General features: G+C 47.7%; 1 protein-coding gene across 3 annotated transcripts in view; it reads left to right on the top strand.

Moving 5' to 3' along the window:
* LOC144153942 (sodium-coupled monocarboxylate transporter 1-like) overlaps nucleotides 1–26,522 on the top strand; it is an 85,431-nt gene that overhangs the window by 33,389 nt on the left and 25,520 nt on the right. For all 3 annotated transcript variants that reach the window (XM_077685716.1, XM_077685718.1, XM_077685717.1), the window contains exons 6-10: nucleotides 2,149–2,306; nucleotides 5,608–5,748; nucleotides 6,355–6,484; nucleotides 13,490–13,578; nucleotides 26,301–26,410. In XM_077685716.1, coding sequence (XP_077541842.1) covers nucleotides 2,149–2,306; nucleotides 5,608–5,748; nucleotides 6,355–6,484; nucleotides 13,490–13,578; nucleotides 26,301–26,410 — 628 coding nt within the window. The remainder of the gene's footprint in view (nucleotides 1–2,148; nucleotides 2,307–5,607; nucleotides 5,749–6,354; nucleotides 6,485–13,489; nucleotides 13,579–26,300; nucleotides 26,411–26,522) is intronic.

Below are 26,522 nucleotides of genomic sequence, written 5' to 3'. Positions count from 1 at the left end.
CGCCAGTTCATTTGTCCACTGGACGGCGGGTCTCGTGACTCGCGAAAAACCTTGGTGCCCGTTGTTGACTTGAGTGTTCAGCAACGCAGGGCGGTGAAGAGGAAAGAATAAGAAGGACGGCGATAAATGCCAACACTGGTTGACCAAAAATAAGCAACAGGCAGCCTATGACACTGCTAAAGCCAGTGGACTTGACCACTGGGGCGGTTCGAGCATTAAGCGGGGTTAGAAAGGTGTACACCGTACGTCCAAGAACCGTCGCGTTGCGGACTTTCAAAGTGGTAGCAACGCGCGCACATCAGGCAGAACCGCAGGTTAGCGATGGATAGGAACGGTATGCCCACGAATTTCTGAAGGTGCACCAATGGTTCTGAGAATAAGTTTTATTAGTTACCCACTTTATATTTTACAGTCGAGGAACCAACTCGAGAACTCGCCAAAGTGTACGGGCACGGTACAGGCACGGTTCGTGTACGGTTCGTTGCTGTATTTCTGAGACACGCGCACTTTAACGCGTCACACCCTAAAGCAACATACATCTCGTGCTTCGGGAACGGCGGTGAGTCGTTTCATGCTGCTTCGTTTTTAAGCAGAAACACTTTAGGGGCTCGTCTTGTCGTCGTAGCTCGCTCGCTGGACCGAAGTAGAGCCACGCGACCCTCCGTCGTAGCGGCTGTCATCGTGGCGTCTCACAGAGTATTCGAAAGCCAAGCGGTTTATATCGTCACAAGCGTACGAAACTCCTGAACTACTGGCGCTTGTTATAAATGTACCTGTTGTTTAGCGCAAATAAACGTGCAGGTATATTTGAGCAAAAGTATTCGTAATTAACTGATAGCGCCCGCGTTCGTTTAGTTAGGAATGTTCTTTGGGTTGGTTTTTACGATTGTAAGCGAAAAAAAGTGACAGTGCAACGCTGACACGTGCAGGAGGATAAGCAAGCGCAAAAAATTAAAGCCGTTCAACTCAATGTGAAAGCTATCTCGGAAATGCACAGCAGTGATTTGCCATAATGTGTGGGGGAGCTGTTATCCGTTCCACAAATCACGTTCTTCGCCGCCCTGTCTCACTCTTCTATTCATGAATATGCAGGTCACGTTTTCCGCTTTCGCAGTGATCGCTTGCCTCCTGCCTGAAACTGCACCAGCGGGAGTTCTGTTCTTTTTGTTCTTGCTTTAATTTCGTATGCCGGAGCTGGTTTACTTCATTTTGAATGTCTAATTATTTCTTGCGCGGCTGGACCCTTACTGCGTTGCTTCGAACGCGCCATATTTTTCCTGAGTGGCTGGAGCTTTTCTGAGGCATTTCGAGCGCGCCATTTCTTTTCTTGCGCGGCTAGAGCCTTTTTGCGGCATTTCGAACGCGCCATTTTGTTCTTTGGCGGCCGCTTTTTCCTATTACTATCTTAAAAACCGACCCGGCGAGCGTTCCTAACTCAATGAATGCGGGGCTGCCGGTGATATTTACAGTTTTTTTTCTGAAATGTACCAGCAGTTTTTCTTGCGATAAGCAACGGGGAGATGTATGACAAGCGCCAGCGGTTCACAAGATTCGAATGGTTCTGACTATTTAAACGACGTGGTTTTCTAAGCCTCAGGGTGACTCCCAGATGACGGTCCACCCGGATCTACTTGAGTCCGTTATCTCGCTGCGCCGCCTGATTCCGGCAGTCGCTTGACATCGACCGTGAGCGACCTACGTCGACAAGGCAAGCCCATGGAGGTCTCTGCACTTAAAAGAACAGAACTTCCGCTGGCGCAGTTTGAGGCAGGGGCTCGCGAGCACTGCGAAGGCGGTAAATTTAAAATGCGTTGGACGAACCTTCGTTGAATTAATCAGGTGAGGAATGAGACAGGACGGTGAGAGCGTGGTGGGTGGTAAGAGTGAGCGGATCACGGAACCAAAGCCTATTATGACGAATCACTGCTCTGCACTTCCGACAGTTCGCACATTGAGTTGAACGGCTTTAATTTTTCGCCCAGTTAATCACTAATCAATGATTTCCTGAACGCATTAACATTAGGTTAAGGGCCTTTATGTTTCACACTGCAGCATTAAACCCAAAACAGGCAAAGTAGGAGTTAGGTTTCCCTCAACGTGGAAACTTTGCATGTGAAAAGTGTCACCATGAATGCTCTTTTGTCCCAGGGCGGGCTGCGAGGTGTTGTCTGGATGGACTGCGTGCAACTGCTTATTATTTTAGTCGCTCCAACAGCACTTATAGCAAGAATTCTGGTCGACTCTCTGTCTGAAAGCTCCGCCATCAAGCCATTGACGGACTTCAATGTCAAGAAATACATGGGAGAGTAAGTTTGTATCTGATCGGGTTCCTTGCTCCCCACTGCGATGCAAAGAAAAACAGCTATTTTTCATCTCTCGACAACCGCTCAGCTACGATTATTTGAAATCCACTGTGCTTGAGACTTGAAAACATAGCAGTTGGAAGTTTTTGAATGCTAGCATTTAGACGGTATTTTTTCTCCCCTCTCATCGGAAAGCAGTGTCTGAAGTGTTCCTGCAGAACGCCGTGTCAGATGGGGAATGGCTATTCAAGGGTACCAATTGTAATACCGTTCCAGTGTCCGCGAGAGGTGCACCCGCAAAAAAAAGGTGGGGCTAAGCAAAAGAAGGGTCACGTATTCGGACGCGGGAAATAGTACGTACTCGTACGTTCAAGGACATATGCTGAAGGAAGATGCAGTGTGAAGATCCATGGAAATGTATTTACTTGTATGCTTACTTGCAACAGCAGGGCAGCGATTCAGTCGAAGGAAGACATGTAGCAGATGAAGCCGCTAAGTCTATTGGACACATATAACACAAGCACTACCTGGGGGTCTTCTCGTGAAAGTCTACGTTTTTTTTCCCGTGCCCGTCTCTGTGTTCACAGCAAGAGCAACTTACCTTCAAAGCATGTTACACCAACTAGCCCGACATCAAGCTTTACTACGTGGGGAGCGTATCTAGAAAAAGCACACAAATGTCGCTCCGCTGTCTTTATTCTTCAATGAGCCACGGTCAGCTACAGGCTAACCCAGTTGTTCCAGGCAATACCTGGGTGCTTTCACGAGAGATGGTACAGACGTGTCCGGTCAGTATCTTTAATTTCGACGAAAATTTTTATATAGCTCTTTGTGCACACGGAAACACATATCTAGCTACTACTACTGCATATGCCAACTACTGAAGCTATCTCTCGAATACTTTTTATATAAAGATTTTGCATACTCTGAAGTGACCTAACGTATTTTTCTGTGGTGTCACAGCGCATTTTAAATAGAAATTACCGAAGTAGAAACGCTTTCCAGAACTGTCAAAATATGTGGCCGTGTTTGGCGCATCTTAACAAGCTAGGGAACTGACGTTTTTTTAGTTTTATTCCTGTGTTCTTTTTTTCAATCTTCGTTCCAATTTTAGTTTGTCTGGTCAAGACAGTGCGGTTTAAAAAAAAGCCATATACTGCATTTAGGTAAAAAAACTGGTATAGTATTTCGAAGGTAAAAAAATAGGCAACCTCCGTTTTGTTTTTCGTTTTTCATATTATAGCCAAGTTTGCCCTCTGTCAGCTACATCAAAAACATGTTGCGCTATTTTGTTGTTCTGCATCTACAAAGAGTCAAATATGGCCTTGTTAGCTGTTTACGGTGACATACTCAAGTTGTTTGTAAAACCTTATGACCGCAATGTAGGGCAAAAAATGGCCGTTACAAAGAGAAAATCATGAAAGAAACAGTGCAGTGAGCATGCCTTATTGAAATTGGACGTGCGTCAACTACATTGCACCTAAATGTCATGTTCCAGCTCGGGCTTCCGAGCTCATGTTTGGTTTCGCATATAATCATCTACTGGTCGGGTCTCAACAGCGCAATCCGAGACCTGACCTTTTTAAGACCACTGGGGTTTAAATTATTTCTGTAATATTTTGGTTGAAACACAAAAGAGTGATGGAGTGATGCACAAGTGTCTCTAATGAACAAAGACTGAAAATTATCCTTCGGTGGAACTATATGCATTTCACTTGTCTGATGTGGTTCTCGTGCTTTGTTCACACTTCGGAAATAGCACCCGTGTGCAATTGTCTGTTCATTGAAGATTTGCGTCCATGTTAACTGGTTCCCGAGGATCTCTGTGGAACCAAATGCTACTGCAGAGCTGTTAGAAGACGAGGCCGTACGTCTTCACTGGCGTTCGCTTGAGCATGAAGCAGGAGGGCGATGATGCTTATCGAAATGGTAAACAGCGGGTTAGCGCGAACTTAAGCGTTTCAGAAGCTAACAGTACCAGGGTGGCAGCCGTCTGATCTTAAATACAGGCCATGGTGTGCGTGCTGGTTGGTATGCTGAAAGGGAACTTTTGTTACATTGTATGGATCTTTCACTATACGAAAGTTCCTTCTTGAGGCAATTTTTTCTTACGCTCTTTTCAATAAGCAGCACAGACCCCACGCTCCACCCTCTTCCTGAGCCATTGAGCCTCCACGGGCTTGTTGGTATGCGCGAATCACAGGAGGTGATGATCAGGCAGAAACTGTTCCGAGCTGAGAGGGTTTGTTAGAGCCGCTTCCTATTATCTCTCGCGGGGGCTAAGGTCATGGTTATACGTTATACTTGGTACTTCTCACTTTTCGGGGATGCATGAGATCAAATCTTACTAAAACTAGGCAAGAAGTGCAGCCGCCATTCGTCAGTACTTCTTTATTTCCGCCGGAACGCTCACCCCGACGCTGCAAGGCAGCCTCAGCTCCGGGCACGGTGTGGCTCTTGCACCGTCTATGCTCCGTGGTCGCTCTCCGGAGGCCCAGATCTCATCTTACTATCTCTGTATATGCCAGTGGGCCTACACAGCGCGTACACACAAAAGTCAAATTTTCCGAGAGCTTTTCGGGACTTGGGAACTGTTTTTTGCGTAAGGATTTTTTTTTTACAAAATACCTTCACATGTATTTTCCGCATATGCACAAGCAGCTATATAAAACATTTTCTTCAAAATTGAAGATGTCGATCAGACACGCCTGTACTAGCTCTCGAAACAATACCCAACAAAAGTATTTTTTTGCGATACACAAAGTGAACCTAGTTTTAATGGAATAGATGTGCCTATTTATTCATATAACTGGCGTTCGTGGGGTGCAAATGTGCCGTTTTGGGCACATGTTTAAAACTACTGTGTCCAGTAAGCCAAAGTATCGACACATATTTACCTATTGTCAAGAAAACCGAACTATATTCAAATGTGCAAAGAATGCCAGCATCAACCTTCAGCACGTTTAACTTTGGATCAATTGCTGCTGCTAATTTACCAGAGTCTATTCTTAGTGATATGGTGGGCCCGCCGCGACCAAGGCAATATCAGATATGTGGCCGATTTTTTTGGCGAACTGTATTATCTTGCAGTTCCTCCACTCCTCCAAAACCCCCTCGCTGTTCTCTTCTCATATTCTTCTGTTAACGTTCGGCTAGAGTGGGCGTAAATAATGACGTGGATGCCAAGGCTAAATGGCGCTACAACGCGTACCGCAGTTAAACCAATGGCCACCTTTCTCAAGCATTGTCCCATGGTAGAGTATAAGATCGCTTCTTCTATTTTTGTACTTTTTCTGTCGAACAGCTTCAACCTGGACCTAACAAGCGATGAAAATGTCTGGTCCTGCTTATGGGGTACTTCAGCTACAGCGTTGTACCGACTATGCTTTGACCAAGTCGTTGTCCAGAGACAACTAGCCTGCAAAACATTGAGAGAAGCGAAAAGGTATGACAACGCATACTTGCTTTGGTCTTCTTCGAAGAAAAACGTCGGGGAAGTAAAATATAATACACTTAGCTCCAGTAATATACCCAGTAGCTTACCCATGGCATACGGAAAAACAAACCCATCCCATAGGAGTGTAGACGATGCAGTGCTCCTTAGACCAGAAAGGCGAATTTTTGTTGTCATTTTATTTTTTTGTGTTATATATACCTAAGGGTGACCACAAAGAATGTATTGCATGAAGTGCAGAGCATGCTAGCACAAGGAAAATTTTAGCTGTGTGTTTAATAGGTAGTGAAAGATACAGGTGTTGTTGTAGGGTTAATGTAAAGCATTTGGGACCTGTTGGTTGTTCACTGCGAGTTTTCAAATCCCGAACTCCTCTCCTACGGCAGGCAAATCTCAGGACATCATTCATTTAGATTGTAGTTTGTAGTGTGTCGCGGGGACACACTTTCTTAATTTCGGGCCAGTGGTGAGGCAGAGAAAATGGATTAAAAATTATTTTTAAAAAGGTCTGACAATATCACAAATGAATGTGTAGGATACAAAATAGGCGGTGTCAGTGCAGTGGTTTTCTCTGACTGTAAAAATATTTCTTCACAGAACCGTCGTGGCCGGTACAGCAATTCTTCTTGCGGTTTATATATTAACACTTTCCGTGGGTTTTGCGCTGATCATCTGGTTCCGCGGCTGTGACCCAGGGTTGCTTGGTGACATAAAAACCATCGATGAGGTAAGAGGAAAATGTGTTGTTTGCAGTATTCATGAACAACTTCTGCAGATGAAAAAAAATCAGATAGCGGGGCTAATGCTTATCTTGTGGTCATTGTTTTTTTGTGTAATACGCTGGGTTTGTTTAAGCAGGGAATTTGGTACTTGGGATAATCGTCTGTTCGTTCATAACGTTCTTTGCAGTTGATGACATCGCGTCACAGCGTAGGCATCATTTACCGAATCACGATGTTTTTAAACACAATCATGGGTTTAGTAAATATTCCGAATCATTTTTATTGGGCGTTTAGGTTGAAATTCAGGTTGTTTGAGAGCCCCAATTAAGATATTCCTACATTACCTAGAAGACTGCTTCCGAAGATAAAAGGGGAGTTGCAGGCTTTTAACTGTGTTTTTTTTTTCATTTCATTTTTCCGCTCTTTTAAGGTGCCAGCGTTTAGAATGGCCCTGATACGGCTATGTACAGCTGTTCATAGAGAATTGTTTTGATGACTTTAGGCAGGGTTCATTAGATCTCTGTCTCCCTCTAAGGGTGCCTGACCATGTCTTTCAATGCTCAGAATGGACAAGGCCCACTAGGTTAGTGGCCATCTAAGTATTACTTCCATTATTAAAAGATCATTACCTTACTGTGACAGCTTACATTGGAATGATTTTTTACAGTGCTAACTATGAAATAATTACCGTATAAAGGTTTATTGCCGTACACTCAAAATCCACTGAGCGGTGAAGAATTCATCACGTATTAGGTGTGGTATTTTTCTCATACTCAAATAACAGAACGACTGCCTCCTCGCGTTTGGACTATCAGAACTTAATAGTTCTATGGCGCTATACGGACGTGTCGTATGGCCGAAACGACGGAGCGCGGTAAACCTTGGTGACGATGAAACGTGAATGATATGGGAAAAAACGGAATTTTTTCTACGACTACTTCAAAAGATGCGTGTCTTGTATGACGTATGAGACTGTTTTTAGGCATGCTCCTTCTTGCCCTTATCTGAAAACCATAAGCCAAAACAGTTTTTCTGCGTGGTCTGACCATGTGCCGTTTTCGGCTGGGTTGATCTCCGTACTGATTTTGGTTCATGCATGCCTATGTTCGCATGGGCACGCCCATGTAAAATTTTGTACACTAGCGCAGCATAAAAGTTTACATATTCGATTACAGATATCTAATCATCCCCTTTACAGCAACCACTACCCTGTCTGAAAATTTGGCTAATTTGTACCTACGAGAACTGGGTCCGTGGAAGTACCAATGATTTGCTGAAGGCCCCAAATTCGGGATTGAGTAATTGTGAAGTTACCCACAAACCTAAAAAGCTGTGGCTAATTCCTCTGTCATAGGAATCAGCAAAACACGAAGGTAAAATATGCAGCGAAATCTCCAGCTGCGCATGATTTGGGGGTCGCCGGCTGTCTTGTAGGTGTGGTAGGCGAGCGACCTCCTGCTGGTGGGTCGCTTCGGCAAAGGTGTACTGGCGTCATTTTCGTGGCGGATATGTCGTTAGTGAAATCTTGGGGTATCGCGGCATCAAACACTTTCGCGTTAAAGCAAAAAACCCGAAAACGAGCAACCCTAAGTATAACGTGCTCTTTAGTACTAAAGGTTGCTTCCCCGCAAGAAGACCCTGTGTGCAGGGGTGCACCCATTACATGCCGCTTCCTTCGTTGTACTGGCGTCACGTCCGTGGCGGATACGACGTCAGGGAAGTCTTGTGTCGGGGAATAAAAGTCTTTCGTGTTAAACAAGTTATTCTTAATCCCATAGAATTAGCTCCGTGATTATGTCATCCTAGCACTGCACAAGTCTCACACACTGTCACTCCCGAAAATTTCCCCGTGTGCACTAACTTAACATTGTACCGTGCATATATGAAATTGAAATTTTTCATGTGTACGAAACCTACAAAAAACGTGGCAAACAACCTGTGGTAATTAGCTTACGGGCTTTTTGTACAGCGTGTTCGAAGCTTGTAAGCGGAGAAACGCATTCAGATTTATTACTTTTCATTGCGAAACAGCTGTCTAGAGTGTTTTTCTTTGTTTTGTTAGAGTATTGCTTTTGTAATACACGGCAATGACGGCTCGTATGCATTTTGACTTAATGTAAAACGCTTCGTTCTACTTCACTCGGTTGACGCCGTGCAGCGAAAAGGGCTTTTGGAGTGAGGAGGGTGTAGTACAGGGTTGGGGAAGGCTCTGCTCCAGGAACGATGTGACCTCGACCGTCGGAAGGGAGAGCGAGTGCGACTAATAAACGCTTTGTGTGCTCCCCCTTGCGTGGCCTACTACTAGCACGATGAAGGCTCTGTCATTCTTCCAAAATTAAAGAAAATTTCGAAAGACGATAATATTTGCCACCACTGATAAAATCATTTTATCGGAAGAGCAGCATTGGAAGAATATATTTCTGAGTTTTCTAGGTAACTTTTTTCTGTATGACACCTATATTTCTCTCGATTTGCTCACTACGAATTGCTAAAAGCCATCGCGACGGCTTTCAGTACTTGTCGGCGACAGAACAAAAACTTATAATAAAGGTTGACAAGTGATCGTAAAACCTAGCAGTCCAATTATCGCATCCGGCTACCCTTACAGTGGTTCTACACTCGCTTTCCTAATGTGACACCCTACCGGCGTGCTTTTAGTACTCAGTATTAATATGGCTGCTTGCCATTTCCAAATAGCTGTAATGAAGATATTCAGCGAGAGAATACAATGCTTCTCCCGTCTCTGGGTACGCACCGGTATCAGGACACCATCTCTGGCTCTGTACATTTTTTTACTCCGAAATAGGCCCTGAGGAATTGTACAAGTATTTCGGTATAAACATCTGTTCTTGCTTGGTCATCCCAAAAAACAAATATTTCTGTTTACTTTTAGCATATCTAACTTTAGTTAGTCCTAAACGTTTACACGTTTGCACCGTGTGGCACCCACACCAATGTAATATATCCAAAACGTTAAAATCCGCCCAGAAAATTCTTACTCAGTTTAAATATTCTTACTTCTAGCGTCACTCAAGTGTTGCTAACTTAAAGAACAAAGAACATCATCCCAATCTAGAATGGCGATCCTAAATCGCTAGATCAGCCGTCTTCCCCAAACTATTGCACTCACTGTCTCACGCACCTTTTATCATGCCCGTACATCGCTTATCTTCCGGCACTAACCGTGAAAAGAGATTTTATCCTGCGCGTGCCTGTACAACTGTGGAATGACCTCCCATCCCACGTGGTGCCCCACTCCAACCATATTCTGTCCAAAACGGACATCCAAAAACCCTGAACAATGTCCCCCCCTCCCTAATGTAACACCCGCGATGAGGGGTTTGTAGAAAATACATAAATAAATAAATAAATAAATAAATAAATAAATAAATAAATAAGTAAATAAATAAATAAATAAATAAATAAATAAATAAATAGAAAAATAAAATAAATATTTCTGTTATATTTAGCTCCATTCCCAAATATCACACCATCCCTAAACCCGATCTGTATGAGTTTTTATTTTAATACATCTTATTACGATTTATTTTTCTTTGAAAATGCCGTCATCTGGAAAACAAGCAAAATAGAAATTACTATAGACCACAAACAGGAAACGTCTTAATACGGATCTTTGTGGGACCCTCCCAACAAAGAGGAACACTGGGCTAGTCAAATTTACTACAGTTACGACTTTAGAACACTTAAAATCTAGATTGAGGCTCCGTATTTTTACGTTGAGTAAATCGCACCATGCTTCGTCAAACGTTTTCGCGAAATCTAGACGTATGTGATGTATGGGCGGGGCGTGATCGAGAACAGGATTACACTCTTGAGTGAAACACAATAGCAGCGTTTCGCAGAAGAACTTTGACGAACCTACGCTGTGTATTGGTGAAGAATTATTGGGCCTATACTCAGTTATATTCAGTTACCCTCGGTTGAAAGAAGGTGCATTCTGACTAAAGATATCCTACCTAATTGTGTTGTGTTTGTAATAAATCATGAACACCACCTACATAGTCTCTTTGGGCTGTTTCAAATGTTATGGGGCGGCACGTCAAATTACATGAACCATGGCTGATAGTGAATCGATTGATGTACAGTACCGTCAAAATTCGATCCAACGGAACCCGACCTTACGAATTTCCCGATCTAAGGAAAATATTCATATTCCCCCTGAGGTGCCCATACGGCCCAATACCTTCATGACCTAGAACTAACGGAACAGAATCATTGCTTGCCATTCCCGATTTAGCGAAGTATTTCAGGCTACGCAAGGCCTCAGCACGATCAAGAGGAAGTAATCGCGCTAAGTATCTGGAAACAGGTTCGTCGGCTTAATCAGGCGGCAGCATATCCTGAGCTTCCACGACTGTCTGAGCGCCCAGACAGACGCACACACGATAAAGCGTTTGAACGATCAAGTAATCGTACCGTTATTTTCCGGCGCACAAGAGGTGTCAGAGAATACTAACTACCCAGAAACCGTTGAAGCTCCTGTAGCCGCTCCAGGCCAGGTTATGGACGCTGCTGACTTGCTGAGACCTTGTGCCGGGAGTCACAAGCGAACCGAGGACGCACTGAACACGCTTGCCTGCTCCGAAATGTCTACCCGCCCAGTGCTAACGAAGCGGTCGCAGGCGAAGACCGCAGACTTTTTTTTTGCATGTGGATATAAATTCAACGTGGAGAGAGAATAAATTTTGTTAAATTCTGGCCCCCGCCCTTACTATGTAGTAGTAGCTGACGCGCTTCCATTTAGACACCAAATGTATGGCATCAGATGCTTGTAAAACGACATCTCGGATTTTACGAACTTCTCAATTTAACACAATATTTCGCGGTTCGTACTGACTGCACTCTAGCGCGTTTTAACCGTAAGGAAATCTTTTTAAAATTCGGCCATTATGCTCAAGCAATGTCTCCGCACCAACCGTCTTCACCGTCGTCGGCAGAGGATGCCCATGGCGATATCTTTATCTTAAAGGAGCCATGAAGACAAAATACAAGTTGGGTTTATTAGAAAGACTGCTTAGTCCCGATAACAATGATACCAATATCACGGCAATCTTCGAAAAATAACGCAGATATTAAAGAAAACTTGTGAAGCAGTCGCGACCCCCTAGCCAATTTCCCGCAACTTTTCTATGACGTCACGGAACCTTGTTTGTGCGATTGGCGGCCGCTTAACTCACCTGTCGCTACAACACATGACAGGACGTCTGTAATGGCGCCTCTAGTTCCATTTGACCGCATCACTTCAATACTAACGTGCAATTACACACTAAAATTATGCTTTATTGTTGCCCCGTATGACGTCATTCTTGCTCATAACACATCACTGTGGCGCAAAATTTGAAAGTTTTTAAATAATTCTTGCTTTTTTTTTGTTAAAAAACATATTTTTTGGCTGTAATGGAGCTGAGCCAGATACTGAATCTTAGTTCTTTCAAATTAAACAAAGTTGTATTTTCTCTTCATGGCTCCTTTAAGCCTGGTTATATCCACTGCAGGACGAACGCCTCTCCCAAGGATCGGCAGCCAAGCCTATCAAGTGCCTAAAGGCTAATAGTGTGTTTAATAATTGAGAGGGTTTTAGCAAATGTTCTCAAAGAGGGTTGCTAAATCCTTGTCTGCTGAGGAAATGCTGTTTGTGTGCCAGAAAGCCTCAACTATCACGTTTGAACCTATCTAGCACAGCCTCCCGTAGTATCCTGCGGCGTTATATAACGGAACAGGCACCGTTTAGAACGTGGAACAAAGCTGTAGGACGGCGCTTTGTAGCAGGTGGATACAGTACACCAGGAGGGCAGCAAGGCTGCCCCTGAACTCACGTTACCGTGAAGCTTTCTGCCCATGGCGTTACGCACCTTTTTTGGCTTCTTTTTGCTCCTCATTACACAGCCCCCCTGGTCGAAAGCGACCGCCTCGGACGAGGTTAGAGTGAATGACGAAGTGCTGTGCAAGTGAAAAGAATTTAAACTGTGAAGTTCTTGAGCGATGATCAGTTTTATGGATACTGGCCCCAGAATCGCGATGCCCGCCGAAGCCACGAAGGAATATCCAATGCCCCTTGCAAGGGCCTGAGATCTGCGTGAGGCATCGGCGTCGTTGTCTGGTCAGCTCGCGGCTGGTCACTACGACAGATCACGGGGAGTCACAGATTGCAGGCACGGGGCAGTGTAATGGACACGTTCATGGCTAATCGTGCTGGGGCGGGCCGACGCGATCCAAGAGCCTTGGAGCGACGTTCAGGAGCCGAGACGGGCCAGTACAAGGGTAAAGACCCCCCCCCCCCCCCAGAAAAAAAAGTCTGTTACGTGGCGGCAGGAAAGGTGGCACGAACCATGGTTGATGTGAAGCCACGTATTTACAGAGAGGTGCAGTCAATTTAAAATTCGACCATGAAAGCTTTAGCGACGCCTATGGGCCACCCGTGTTCATCGTCGTGGTATAGGATGTCTGTAGGTCATCCCGCCACTGTCTGCGTCTTCTTATTCTCATAGAATACATAACTGAACATGGAAACCATTGATTATTTTGACCCGCATTAGTTGTAAGGCGTTATGTGATGGGCCGGCGAAGGACCACATAATCCACGGTATCAAAACCGCGCGTTTTGAACCTAACAACTCCATTTGTTTATTCAAAACATGAGGTCTATGCGGAGCTAACTCCAAATGCTAAACCCTTAGCGTGACACAAAATACCTTTGTTTTTCTGATGGGTAGAGGCTTAAGGTGGTATAGGGAGAGACTACAGGAAGTAACCTGGCAGTAATGGCGGAAAGCTATCAACTTCCGACATCGTTTACAGTGAGGCAAATATATACGTGGCCAATTTTTTTTTTTTTGTCAAATGTAACTCAGTCAACAAGTATTTGAACGCTATGTAGTGCTCCGCATCTCTAAACGTGTCTGGGGGCCAATCTTTCGAGGGTGGGGGCATTTATGTTCTGGCGTTCATTCTACTCCAAAACCATTACAGACATTTTTTTTCTTTTTCAGATCGTCCCATATTACATAAATAAATATTTAGTCGGTGTACCCGGAATTTCTGGGCTATTTCTCGCTGGAGTGGTTTGTGCTGCAACAAGGTAAGCAAATAGAAGTCGCTGCCTGCTATTTTTCTATACAAAATAGCTCAGGTTTAACACTTATAATCCGCGTTATCAGTATCGGAAGAAAACACTATGCAAACAGTGCTTCGCGAAAGATAGCTTCGCTTTGGATTCTGTAGCCTGCCATCTAGCTATATCTACTGAATGATTCGGTTCATTCTTTTGAGTCCGCTCAAAGGCAATCTGTACAGCGAAGCCAAGCCCGCTATCGAATGCGACACTCAAGAGCAAAGCGCAGGTGAAATCTCCTTTACAACCTCGTCTAGTCACGTGGTTTGCCTGTGCAATTAAGTGCGCAGCAAGCACCTGCGTGCGTCCTGAAAGTTTTGCGTAGACATCCGGTGCTCTGTTATAAAGCCTGCCTTCCTCAGACAGGATAGGATACGCTGCAGAACAGACGCCGCGTGGGCGCCTCGATGTCGGTTAAGCAACCTCGGCGGCTGCAAAATAGAAAAGAAACTATTCTTTGTGTTCAGACTTGCACCTGCGAAACGTATGCCTCAACCGAGAGCTCACGTCTCCCTCTCTCATACTGATAGAGTGCCGCTACTGCAGGCCATCACAAACTTGGGAAAGAGTGTTTGTGTGTGTCTCTACGATTTTCGTGCCACGCGAAAAGCACTAGAAAATTTATTTTGACCGTTTGCGCCGCGGGGTAAATACGCGGTTCCCCTTAGCGCAGCACGCATTCGTTAGGCAACATCGGAGCGCTGCTCTGCTCAAGTCCTTCTTCAACCTCGCCCGCAAGGGTATTGTTTCTGTGTCGTGGCAGTTCCCCTCTCTCCAGTTAAAGTAAACCAGTTAAATTTACCCTCTGCTTCTTGTCGTCATACCATGTCACCAACTTTGGCTGGCCGCTCGGCCACCAAACTACCACACATGACAGAGGCGGCGGACCCAGTTCGGGGTCGCCTTCGAGAATGTAACAAGTGGTGCCAGTGGCTTGAGCTTTGACAGCACGTACGTAGAGCCGCCTTCATTCTTCGCAGAATTCACGCCGTTCAATGGTGAGTGCGGGACCTCTCTTCACTGAGTTTACCAGGCTTCAGAGAATAGCAGGTAGGACTAGTGTTTTTCTCGCGTGGGTTATTCGATGGAAACCCTTTTGGAACAGCGGGAAAATGGTACTCAAGACAGTCATTAATTTGAAAGCGGTGAAAAAACAGCAGTTGTTGGAGCCTGCAAAAGAGTTGCCCATACATTTTGCTTACGCGCTGAGAAAGCCAGGGCTGGTACAGGCTGTACTCGCTCTTGAGGCTGACGATGACGAATTGTCAGAGTACATTGTGCTGATAAATAAACAGGACAACGCTAAGCGTCAGGCTGCAGGGGCTGAAGACAGCGATAAATGCTTCTATTGGAACAAAGGAAGCGAAAACGCGAGCTCCCGAATCAGAAACAGGACCGTGAACTCGAGCGAGAAAAGCGATACAGGGAAATCAAACTCGAGCAATAAAAACTCCAACTGGAGGACAATTTACACCATCTTCCCGCGAGGGGAACCATGGGGTAGATGCAACGCATCGGGGGTTGCCGTTGCGTTTCCGTTATGTTAGCGATGTCAGCGTGTGGATTGCTGTTGTTGTGTATCCTATTTACGCAGCATGTTCACCCCCGATGCGTCGCATCTACCCCATGGTTCCCCTCACGGGAAGATGGTGTAAATTTTTAACCGGGCGCAAGCTGGGCTAACGCACAGCTGGCACGGCGACGGGAGCGAGCGCAGCCGAGCGCAAGCTGCGCGCTGACCATGCTGACGCAAAGATGGCGCTGCGGTGAGAGCGGCGGAGCGCGCAGCTGCCGCGGCGAGAAGAATGGGGGAGGAATGTGGACTACGCCGCGACAACGACGCGGGACAAGGCGAGTTAAAGAGATGCGTTGCATCTAAAAGAGAAGAAAACAAGAGCTCTAACTCGAGCTAGAAAAGTGACAGCATGACGTGCAGATGAAGCGTGTAAAGGACGAGGCACCTCGACCTAGGTCTCGGAGTGATAGTAGCGTGCAGACTGCTGCGACTGAGCGACCTACATTGCGAAAGGGTGACCTAATGCGACCTTATAATGTAGTAAAAGACATCGGTCTTTTCTTGGTCAATTTCGTGCGTACGTGCGAGAAGGCCCAGTTTAGCTGAGACACACAGCCGGAAAAGCTGCTTACGCTCTTTCGGCTGAGGCATCCGGTGTGATGACCCGCTTGCCAGAAGACAGGCGGATGACTGCGAGAAGGGGAAGTCGAGAGTCCTGCGTACGCGTACGCTGTCTGCGGAGGCATTTCGCCAGAAATTCCATGAGGCCGAGAGAGCTACGGGCGATTCATACTCAGAGTTCGCCTAAAGCCGAAGGCTAACACTTTAGGGGTTTAAAGAGGCAAAGGCTTTCGGAGAGCATGACAAGGTGGTTGAGTCCTTCGCTATAGAACAGTTTTACTACCGACTGCTAGAAAACGTCAGACACTGGGTGCAGGATCGGCCAGATGTAAACTGTGTGGACAGTGCAGCTCACCTCACTGATGACTTCACCCCACGTTGCGGTGCGCAAGAGCCGAAAGACGGCCAAAAAGATCTCAGGCAGAGGCCTAATGAGTCAGGTCCGAAAGGCGGAGCTTCCAAAAAAAACTGTACAGCTAACAAGAAGTTCTTTGACTGGGATAGCGAAATGGACCGGGAAAACTATATCGGCGCAGTTGCAGAGGACCAGCGCCAAGAGAAAGCTTTCGAAACAGGCAAATCGTCTGCGTGTTATGACTGTGGCGAGAGATGGCATTGTTCTGCGAGTAGCAGGAAAGACAAGCTCGTCTTTCACTTGGTAAACCAGAGCGGGGACAGCAGGCAGTTTATGATGCCTCTTGTACGTGTGCTCGTGGTCAACTGTACACCATGCCGGGTTCTTCGCGACTCCAAGGTGACGTCAGACATAATCCAACCTCCGCACTTTGAGCGGGGTTGGCTGACGGGGCAGAGGGTTTGGGTGAAACAGGTAGTAGAAGCGCGAAACGTGCGCTTGCCAGATCGCTAAAGTCAGAATTGCAGGTCCGTTTAGTGAACTGGTCACAAAGGTGGCGGTATCCCCAAAACGTCTTCCGGAATAAAGATACCTCTTCTCCAGCAGGTCCAATCAGCTGTTACGCGAGGAAGGTTTCATTTTTTGATGCGTTGCAGAAAAACCACAGCGCGCTCGTTGGGAAAGGCGCTCGTATGGATAGTGTCGCCACCTCTGAAAAGAAGGGGGTGACTCTGAGTGATAGCGAAGATAGCGCATTAACGGGGCCACACGACAGAAGGCAGCATAATCCCACTGAGTACGGAAATGTGGCGGTGTTTCGTTCACAGTGTTGGTTCACCGGAGGCCTTGGGAACGGCTACCGACCCCTACGCGCACAGTTCGAGTGATAACGACGTTTTTCAGGACTATGTAAACACTCCTGCTGGCGTGAACAGACAGCACGAGTCCCCTGAAACTAAAGGTGTTTCTTCGGGTGCGAGTTCCAACTCTAGCGATGTTGTGGAAAAGCCGGCTGTAGAGACCAGAAACTTTTTAACACGAAAGTGTTTTATTCCGGGGTGCACAAACATTTGAGTGATGGCATATTCGTCACGGAAGTGACGCCAGTTCAACGAAGCAAGTGGCATCTAAATAGTGCACCGCTGCACATAGGGTCTTCTTGAGGGGAAGCAACCTTTAGTACCAAAGAATACGTTACACTTAGAGTTGCTCGTTCTCGGTTTTATATTTTAACCCGGAAGTGTTTTATGCCGTGGTATACTAAGATTTCGCTGGCGTCATATCCATCACGGAAATGACGCCGTACACCTTTGCCGAAGCGACCTGCCAGGATATCGGTCGCCAAGCCCACCCACAAGGCAGCCGCCAACCCGCAAATTACGCTCGGCAGCAGATTTCGCTGCACATTTCATTTTCGTGTTCTACCGATTGCTATGATAGAGTAATCAACCACAATTTTTCGCAAGGCAGCTGGGCGTAACGACGCTGTCGTGACTGAGCGAGTCTACTACGTCCTACCACACGTTCTCGTACGTAGTGTCGAGCAACGGCCAGCGGAGCTAGTAGAAATTTGATTTCACCTGATGCTCATCCGTCCTTTCAGTTTGGGCAGCACAGATCTAGTGTAGCAATGACAGCGGAAAACAGAACAATAACACTTTTTCGGCATTTGCTAACTGAGGGACGAAGAGAAAGGAAAAAACTTCCCTGCGTACTTGCAGCTCGTGTTAGAGAGCGGGCGTGCGGTGGGTAAAACCATGAGCTCCCCAAGGAACCAGAACCTCCAAGAAGTGAGCGCCTTTCATTTGGGAGCTGGGAAATCTTGGCCGCTCCTCCACGTGTTCGACACTTGCCGCAGGGAATGGCAGGTGTCTTCTCCCGCAGTCACAGCAACCGTCAGAGAAAGGGCGCACGTACGGTGCGATTCAAAAGGGGGAATGCTCAGGGCGATGCCAAGATCTCAAAAATCGCAGCTCTCAACGCGAAAAGTGGTCTGTAGAAGCCTGGATTTCTCGATTGCTGGGTTTTTCCTGGTGTAGGTTTCGCCCATACGATTGCATTTGTTGTTGTGTTGTAGATTTCCATTTTCGCGAAATGCTGCCCTTTCAAATTCGTGTGCTTGACTAAAGTACTCCTGGGCACAAATTTAACTGGTGTAGTTAGTTATTCATGTTTTTCGGTGGCAACTAAGAGCCTGGTAAACCTTTAGTGGGGATTGTTTTCGCACTTGCCGGCGATGCAGTTGTATTTTGGGTGTTGGTCTCTCGCTTGCCTGACCAAGCCAATGACATTCCTCGGAAGCACCTCTTCCACCACTGACCGAACCTGTGAAACTCCAGCCCAGAGTCGCTCGGCACAGGTCTGCAGTCGAGCGTCTGTCGAGTTTACCTCTTTAAGACCATCTTTCCGGTCAATGGTTGCTGACTTTTGACCACCATGATTTCGGAACCCGCGGGGAAGAAGCTGTTGCGATTCAGCGTGGTACCACCGTCTGCGCACATGCTGCAACTTTTGTGTAGAACTCCTGTGCTGTGTAAGAAAGCCTGACTTCCTCAAACAGGGTATGACACAGCGGAGAACGGCCGTCGCGTGGCCGCCTCGCCATGCGTGACTCAACCTCTGCGGGTGCAAAATACAAAACAAACTGCGCTGAAGAAGGATCTGTTGTTTTGGAATTATATTGCAACAACATACCTTCAAAGTACTAAGCACACACCTACTCCAAGCGAACTGTTTCTGGCTGCCTGCGTGGCTCCATTATGTGCTCGTTGTCAAGGCGTTGGCCCTTTTAACAGTAGCGCTATGCGCTTTTCAGCAAAGGGCAGTGACGATGTTCGCTGGCAGTGCCTCCTGAGCTCGTTCACGTGCCGCAAGAACCGTTCCGCTGCCGAATTAATCATCCGGTGAGCAGTCCAACCAGACGATGCCCACAAAACGAGAAGGCATTCCGGTTCCGCGTCGAACGCCAGTAAACGTGTCTCGCTTCGGGCCCCTCTATATTTCATCTTATCGTGAGTTTTTGACCAAAATGACCGCTCTTTACCGGTGATCAACGATTCCTCAAGTTACCGGCAACGTGTTGGTGCCTTTTCCGATCACCCTGGAATAGACACTGGACATTTATCATGGTTTTTGTGCATCGCTGCCGCTAAGCCTACTGGCACCGCCGTAGGCCCAGCGTTCGAGCCAGCGTTCGAGCCAGCCACTGCGGGGCACGCGAGGGGAATCTCTCGTGGCGTTCTCTGGGCGCCGAGCGAACGCTGCCCTTCTCCCGCCCGGTGTGCCCATGATGGCGTCGGCGCAAATGACGCCGCTCCTGCCGGCGCTTGCTGCAGTGCACAGATTGGCGCCACAGGCTACAACCAGACCCTCGACGTCCGCTACAGCTCAACGTGTGCTGACTCCACCTTCAACAAATGAACCCCAGACGCCTGCAAGTCCAGCCTTCAACAACGAGGAGCCTCATGAAATGGAACACGACGCCGCCGCCGGCACGGACCAAGGCGGCCCATGGATACCAGCGTGGACCCGTCGCAAGCCGGCTAAGCAAAGTGTCATCACCCGTTTGGACAGGGTGAGTAGACCCCGGGAACTGCTCTTGCTTCGGCCACTCTCTGAAACCTCTATTCGCGATATTCCAAAGAGCGCTCTGGCTGCTCTCATCGGAGGCACCACCCCTACCTTAGAATTAGCAGAACTTTCCGCGCATAGGTATGACCTCGCTGGAAACTCCATTCAGATCACTCTTTACGATAAGGAACATGCTGCACGCTTATTGTCAGCTAACTGTGTTCAGTTCCAACACACAGGCCGTCAGGTTACTGTACCCATTGAGCTCAAACCCCTACCAAATCGCACTAACACATCCCGTGGCGTTATAACGGTCGAGTCGAAGGACACCAACGAAGACATACTGCAATGGATACGCTGCGAGCAAGCAGATGTACTAGCAGTTCAACGCATTGGCAAAACTAATCGGGCCGTTTTGACTTTTGACTCCCCCACACCACCACGAGTCGTGAAGTACTACATAGCAATCGTCAAAGTGGCTCCCTATCAACCCAAGCGGATGGTGTGCTTTAGCTGCCACACGGTTGGCCATATGTCTAAATACTGCCCACGAAAACCTGTCTGCAAAAAATGTGGCCGTACACACGACGAGACGCTGCCTTGCGAGCGCACGCTCTTTTGCGCCGCGTGCAAGAGGGATGGCCACCTGGCTGTCGACCCAAAATCTCCCAGTCGAACAGCTACCCCTCCGCGGACTACTTCGCGTATTCAGGAAGGTATTACGTGGGCGGACCGCGTTGTTGGACGCACCAACCCCCGCAAAGATGAGGCAGCGCCGCTTTCTTGCCCAGCTATGGAAGGCTCGACGCCGTCCAACACAAACGGACTTGTCAATCAAGACATTTTAAGACAACTCGACGACCTGCGCACAGAGCTGAAACAGTTGCGCGAGGAGCACCGACAGCTCAAAGTGGAACTCGCCGCCGCGCGGCAGGGGACGCCAGCGGTGCCCATTGCAACAGCAGATCCTCCAAAAAAGTCGGCCCTTCGAGATCGTTCGGCTACTACAGCCGCTTCTCGGCGCAGCCGTAGCATTAGTCGTAAACGCACCCCCACCTCTCAACCACCTTCTGAAGCGCAAGAATTCATGCAAGTTCTCAAGTTCATCGGAGCCGACCTCCAGCAGGAACGCCGCGAACGTCTCGCGGATATGGAGAAACTGCGTGTGCTTACTGACCAATACACCACGCAAGCTGCAGCCATGATCGGGTACATTACTAAGTACCTTCCAGGTATAACTGCGGAGGAGGACAAGCAACCACCAAGAAAGGTAACAGTACGCGATACGACCGCAGAATGAAGCAATCCCTAAGAGTTCTACAGTGGAACTGCCGCAGCTACTTTTAAGCCGGACCTATTCTCGCCGCTCGTGTCTCCCACATTTTACCGTTTCTTATTTTCCTTCAAGAAACCCGCTCTCCTTCATCTCTTCGAGGATACACTACCTTCACAGAACCAGCCATTACTCACGTTAGCAAAAAGCGCCCACCCTCTCAGCCACTGGTAGTTGAACAAGCAGCTGTACTGGTTCGTTCAGATCTTGGATGCAACCTTGTCAGTGTTCCTGGGCAGTGTTCGAAGGATCACAATGTCGTCATCGCGCACATTCGGCTCCCGGACGGTAAAGATCTGATTGCGGCGTCGGTTTACTACCGCCCGGTTAGTGGTTCTCACACGCATGTTCGGTATAATTGGCTGCAACATTTGGTGTCTCAGTTTCCTCGAACTCCTTTGCTCATAAGTGACGACTTCAACGCCCGCAGCACCACTTGGGGATACCCTTCTGCGGATGGCCGGGGAACTCGGTTGGAAACCATGGTTGAAGATTGCGGGCTTCAAATTCTTAACGACCCTACTCTTGTTACCCGCATTGGCCTCCATCCTTCCCAGCGGAACACCTCCCCTGATCTCACCATTGCGTCTCACGGCATCGCTCGCGAATGGGCCCCCTACTCCACAACGTGGGGTAGTGATCATTTCCCCATACTCATTACATTACACGGCAAACACTTTCGCACGCGCCAACGGCTCACACGCACGGACTGGGGGGCTTTCCGCGCACAGGCTGTTGTCGCAGGTCCGATAACCCTCTCGACGCTCATCAATACCATTCAAACGGCTCGGGATAGTGCACTTGAAGATATTGAATGCGACTCCTCAACACCAGCCCCCGACGCTCATATGGCCAACCTATGGAAACGGGCGCATGCACTCACTGCCCGTTATGCCCACAACGGGAAACGCCATTCAGACCTTGTAAAGCTACGGCGCCAGTACAAGTTGATCCGGGAATACCAGCGGGTACTATCAAATGAGCATTGGCACAGCCTCTGCGACAAGCTAGGGCAGGAAAGAGGGCTATATGAATTGTGGGGCCTTTATCGGGCCCTTTCTAATAAAAGGAAACCGAAATCTTCTCTGTTTGCTTCTCTTACCCTCAAAGACCCACCAACAACGGTCGAGCATCAGCTCATCACGACTTTCTTCCCTCACGCCTCCCTCCAGCAGCATCCGCCATTACCAGTAATCACCATCCCAGCCCCCTCCGCGGACCTTGACTCGCCGTTTACTCTTGCCGAACTTCAGGCTGCGCTATTCCAGGGTAAACAACGCTCACCCCCGGGACATGATGGCATCACATGGCAACACCTTCGTAATCTAGATGGCTCCACCATTGCCGTACTCTTGGACCTTGTTAATGATTACTGGGCCACTGGCGAAGTTCCAGAACAACTCAAACTTACGCATATTCATCCAATACCAAAACCGCACAAAGACTCTACTAATATATCTAATCTCCGACCGATCTCCTTAACCCCGGTGCTTTGTAAACTCATAGAACACCTCATTAATAATCGCCTTCAACATCATCTCGAGTACGTCTCACCATGGTTCCATCCGGCGCAGACGGGTTTTCGTCCAAATCTGAGTACCCATGACTGTCTTTGGCTGCTACGCCGAGTCCTAAATCGCACCTCCCGGGCGGGTAACCCTGACTACGTCCTTTCAGTTGACATGCGCAAAGCATTCGATCGCGTTAGTCAGGCTGCTATTCTCGAGGAGCTAGCTCATGCATTCCCTAGTGAGAGGGCCCAAAACTGGGTACGCAATTTTTTTGAGAACCGGCCCATTCGTCTTAGCAGCACGTATGCGGGATGGAGCCCCAGGACCTACTACTTGGATAGGGGCGTGCCCCAGGGCTCTATCCTGGGGCCTGTGCTTTTCAACCTAGCCATGGCCCGGGTTGCTCGTACGCTCGAACGGGACTCTGCCGCTCGGTTTGCAATATACGCTGATGATCTCACGGTTTGGGTAGAAGCCGCCGACTTTCCCGAACCGGATCACATGTTGGACGAACTTCAAGGTGCCGCTAACAGCCTCAATGAAACCCTTCCGACACTAGGACTTGAGATTGCCCCGGAAAAGACGGAATTTCTCCTTGTTCATGGTCGCCATCAGCTCCCACCGGATATACGCTAGGGCATCCACCTCGGCGACACGCCAGTCTCCCCTAAAAGTGGGCAAATTCGTATTTTAGGAGTCCCGTTGGCCAGCAACAGTAGCGCTAAGTGTTAGATCAGCCAGCTTAAGCGCAACTGGAAACCCATGCTTCGTCTCATTCCGCGCATGTCGAACAAGTACGGCGGAGCATGCCAGTCAGCCTGCCTTACGCTTACTCGAGCAGTGGCAATGAGTCGACTTACGTATGGCGCACCTGTCTATAAGCTCAACAAAGTGCATATGAAGCATCTTCGCGATCTTCATCGGGCCGTTCTTCGCACCATTACTGGACTTCCGCGCCATACCCGCACGGAATCCCTGAATCAATCAGCCCCCGTACCCCCGCTCGAACGGCTCCTCGAGGAAACCCGACAGCTGCACGAAGATCGCCGTTCCTTGACCTGCCAGGGTGCGGCTCTTACAGCTTGGGACTCGCAAATGGCACTCCCCCAGACCCTACCGCAGCCTCCCCCTCCTCCATGGAAACGGCCCTTAGGGGTTGACAACGTGCAACGCATAGGCGTCCCAAGATCCCGGTCCAGAGTTTGCCATCATGCTGTTTCTCGCACTCTGGAGGCTAAGCTCCCTGATGAACAAGACATTTACACAGACGCCAGCGTGTCTGCTAGTCGCATGGGACTGGCTTGGCGATGTCCAGGTATACCTAGTTTAGACGGCGCTCGAACTCGACAAACATCCACTACTTCTATAATGGGCGCTGAGCTACATGCCATCCTCGCAGCCCTCGACCACTTGACATACAAGACGTCTGCCCCATTACTACTCCGCATTCGGTTCCTGACTGACTCCCAAATGGCGCTATGTGAGCTCCGGAAACCCTTCTCCGATCACCCTTTGGTTCATCAGATTCAACATATGATTAGTCTGCTTGCTCGCAATGGTACCTCTGTACGTGTTGCGTGGATACGGGGACACATGGCTCAGGGTTCCGGCACCCAGGCTGCCCATGAGGCAGCGCAGGAGAGTCTTCGAGTAACTCCTCCACTGGTTGACAGCCCTGCTCTCCCGCTCTCCCTCAGGCAACAGCTGGATCACGCTCGCCAGGCTAGGCACAACCGCCTTGCCGCTGCCACTCCTGTAGGTTTCCTGCATAACGCCCCATCCCTAACTCGTCCTGCCGAAGTTTTTATTAACAAATTTCGCGCGAACGCTGCATTGACTCCCCACATAACACGCAAATGGCACCACCCGAACGGCGATCCTTCGCCCTACTGCCCATATTGCAACACAGCTACAATAGCAAACCTGACCCACCTTATTTGGCACTGCTCTGCGTACCAATCCTTCCGCCCCATCCTGTTGAATGCCGTACCCAATCCAAGCGAGATACCTCCCACGACACTCAGCGACCCCCATTTCCTTGCTGCCCTTGGGCGCTTCGCTCTCGAGAGTGGCCTCGCAAAAGTAGTTTAGCCGGGGTCTACCACCCCTATGTGTGCATTCAGGAACTGACTATTCCTCTCCAGGATCTTCAAATGAACATCACCTCGTGACCACCTCTCCCCTCCCCTTTCCCCCTTCTCCCCCTTCCAGCCCCTGGGCCCTCCTTGTGTTAATAAAAGACCTTCACTCACGTATGGTCCAGAGGGCAAGCTTTCTGATGTAGTGCACAACGAGAATCGCCTACAAAATGATAAGCGCACACTTATTCCCACAGTAATGTGAGCGGCTGCTTGCATCACTGCGTCCTGAATTGCTTCGTTATGCTCGCACAACCTTGCTTTCCCTCCAATGTCTTTGCGCATTTTCATCCATGGCCTGGTCGTATATACTGAATATGGTGTTGCCTAGCTGTACGCGTATGACAAAGCCGTGCTGGCTAATAATACCTTGTGTAAAACCGCCATTTGAAATTACAAAAAAAAAATTATGCTGCTAGTTTTGGTGTTCTCAAACGACTTGTCAAGCCAGTGAAAACTCAAACGGAATGCTTCAAACTCGAAGGTTCTTAGATAATTTCATTTATTTACCGCACCGGCATAATTTTAAGGCCTGTTGCTGCACTCCTGTCGGGGGTGTTAACAATTCTCATCATCTTCGTATTCAGTTTGATTTTGACATGTCGAGACAGACTCACATAGGTTATGTTGGTACCAGTCTCAGGTGCATTCGATCTGTGTTCCTGCTAAGTCTCCATCTTCAACAACGCCTTTATCGTACAAACCAATTACCGACACGTCCAACTGGACGTTCTTCAAAGCGTTAAATAATTTTTCTTTTCACAGATCGGTGATTTTACATCGAAACACATAACATTACATACAGCCGAATGCCATTTTATACCCAACAATCGGATGTAGCATTAAACCTTCAGTTTCAACGCCTACATTTTTGTGGTGCTACCGAAATACTGCAGCCATCGTTTTGCTTCACGGGGAGCTTCCCAGCTTTTGCCAAATGGAGCATCGCTTATGCCAACGGCTAAATTGTAATTCCACGCATTTACACTACAGGCGCTATATATCTCAGATACTTGTGAGTGTTTTTCTCAGAATTCTATTTTCTTTTTCTTTTTACACTTTGTAATCTGTCATCTGAGCACTGACTACCACCTTTCTTTTCGGAAATTTGGCGTATACGGAATGGAACTAAAGTTTCTGCTGCAGCTGTTTTCACGTGCATTCAGGTAATAAAAGTTATCCATTCTCGACGCTAGTCAAAAACTTAGAATGGCCGTCCCTCCAATATAGAAAATTGTGGTAAGAGGACTATCGAAATTGTGTTGTGGTATAGCCGCGCAAGTCTGAGCGCACATTTAAGGAGAGGTGATTGGTGATTGGGAAATTGGTGATTGGGGAATGCATGTCCCGTTTCTTACTATACCAAACATGGCATGCAAATGAAGTATGAGCACGACGACAAACCAATCCGAGTGCGATTCTTATATTTGCTATAGTCAAGAGATGCTATGAAAACAAAAAAAGTGCTTTCAACGTGCTAGTGCGGATTTACCTAGCACCCACATATTTATTGTCGATAGTTGCGGCGGGAGTTGTCATCAAAAACTATTGTTTTATTGGTTGACTTCGGCACCTCTTCATACTTAGAGAAGCAGGATCACATCATGCACAAAAGTTTATGGTGCGAAATCATTTTTTTTTTCAGTACAGTTTCGTCTATAATTAATTCTCAAGCAACCATTCTGTACGTGGATGTCATCGCTCCTCGATGCCAAAAGGCCAAAAACCATGTGTTGTGGATTACACGAAGCCTTGGTAAGACTGACCTTACCACTTTTTACACGTAACCCCTCCTGTTGCAGGAACCCAAACAGACTAGAAGCATTTTATTCCTAAACCCCATGGCTGATTAAAGAAATTTAAATTG

This window comes from Haemaphysalis longicornis, unplaced genomic scaffold (genome assembly GCF_048455015.1).
Source record: "Haemaphysalis longicornis isolate Haplotype H1 unplaced genomic scaffold, Haemaphysalis longicornis Haplotype H1 scaffold_9, whole genome shotgun sequence".
Taxonomy (NCBI): domain Eukaryota; kingdom Metazoa; phylum Arthropoda; class Arachnida; order Ixodida; family Ixodidae; genus Haemaphysalis; species Haemaphysalis longicornis.
Note: the sequence above shows the minus strand (reverse complement) of the source record. Positions and strands in the feature narration are given on the sequence as shown.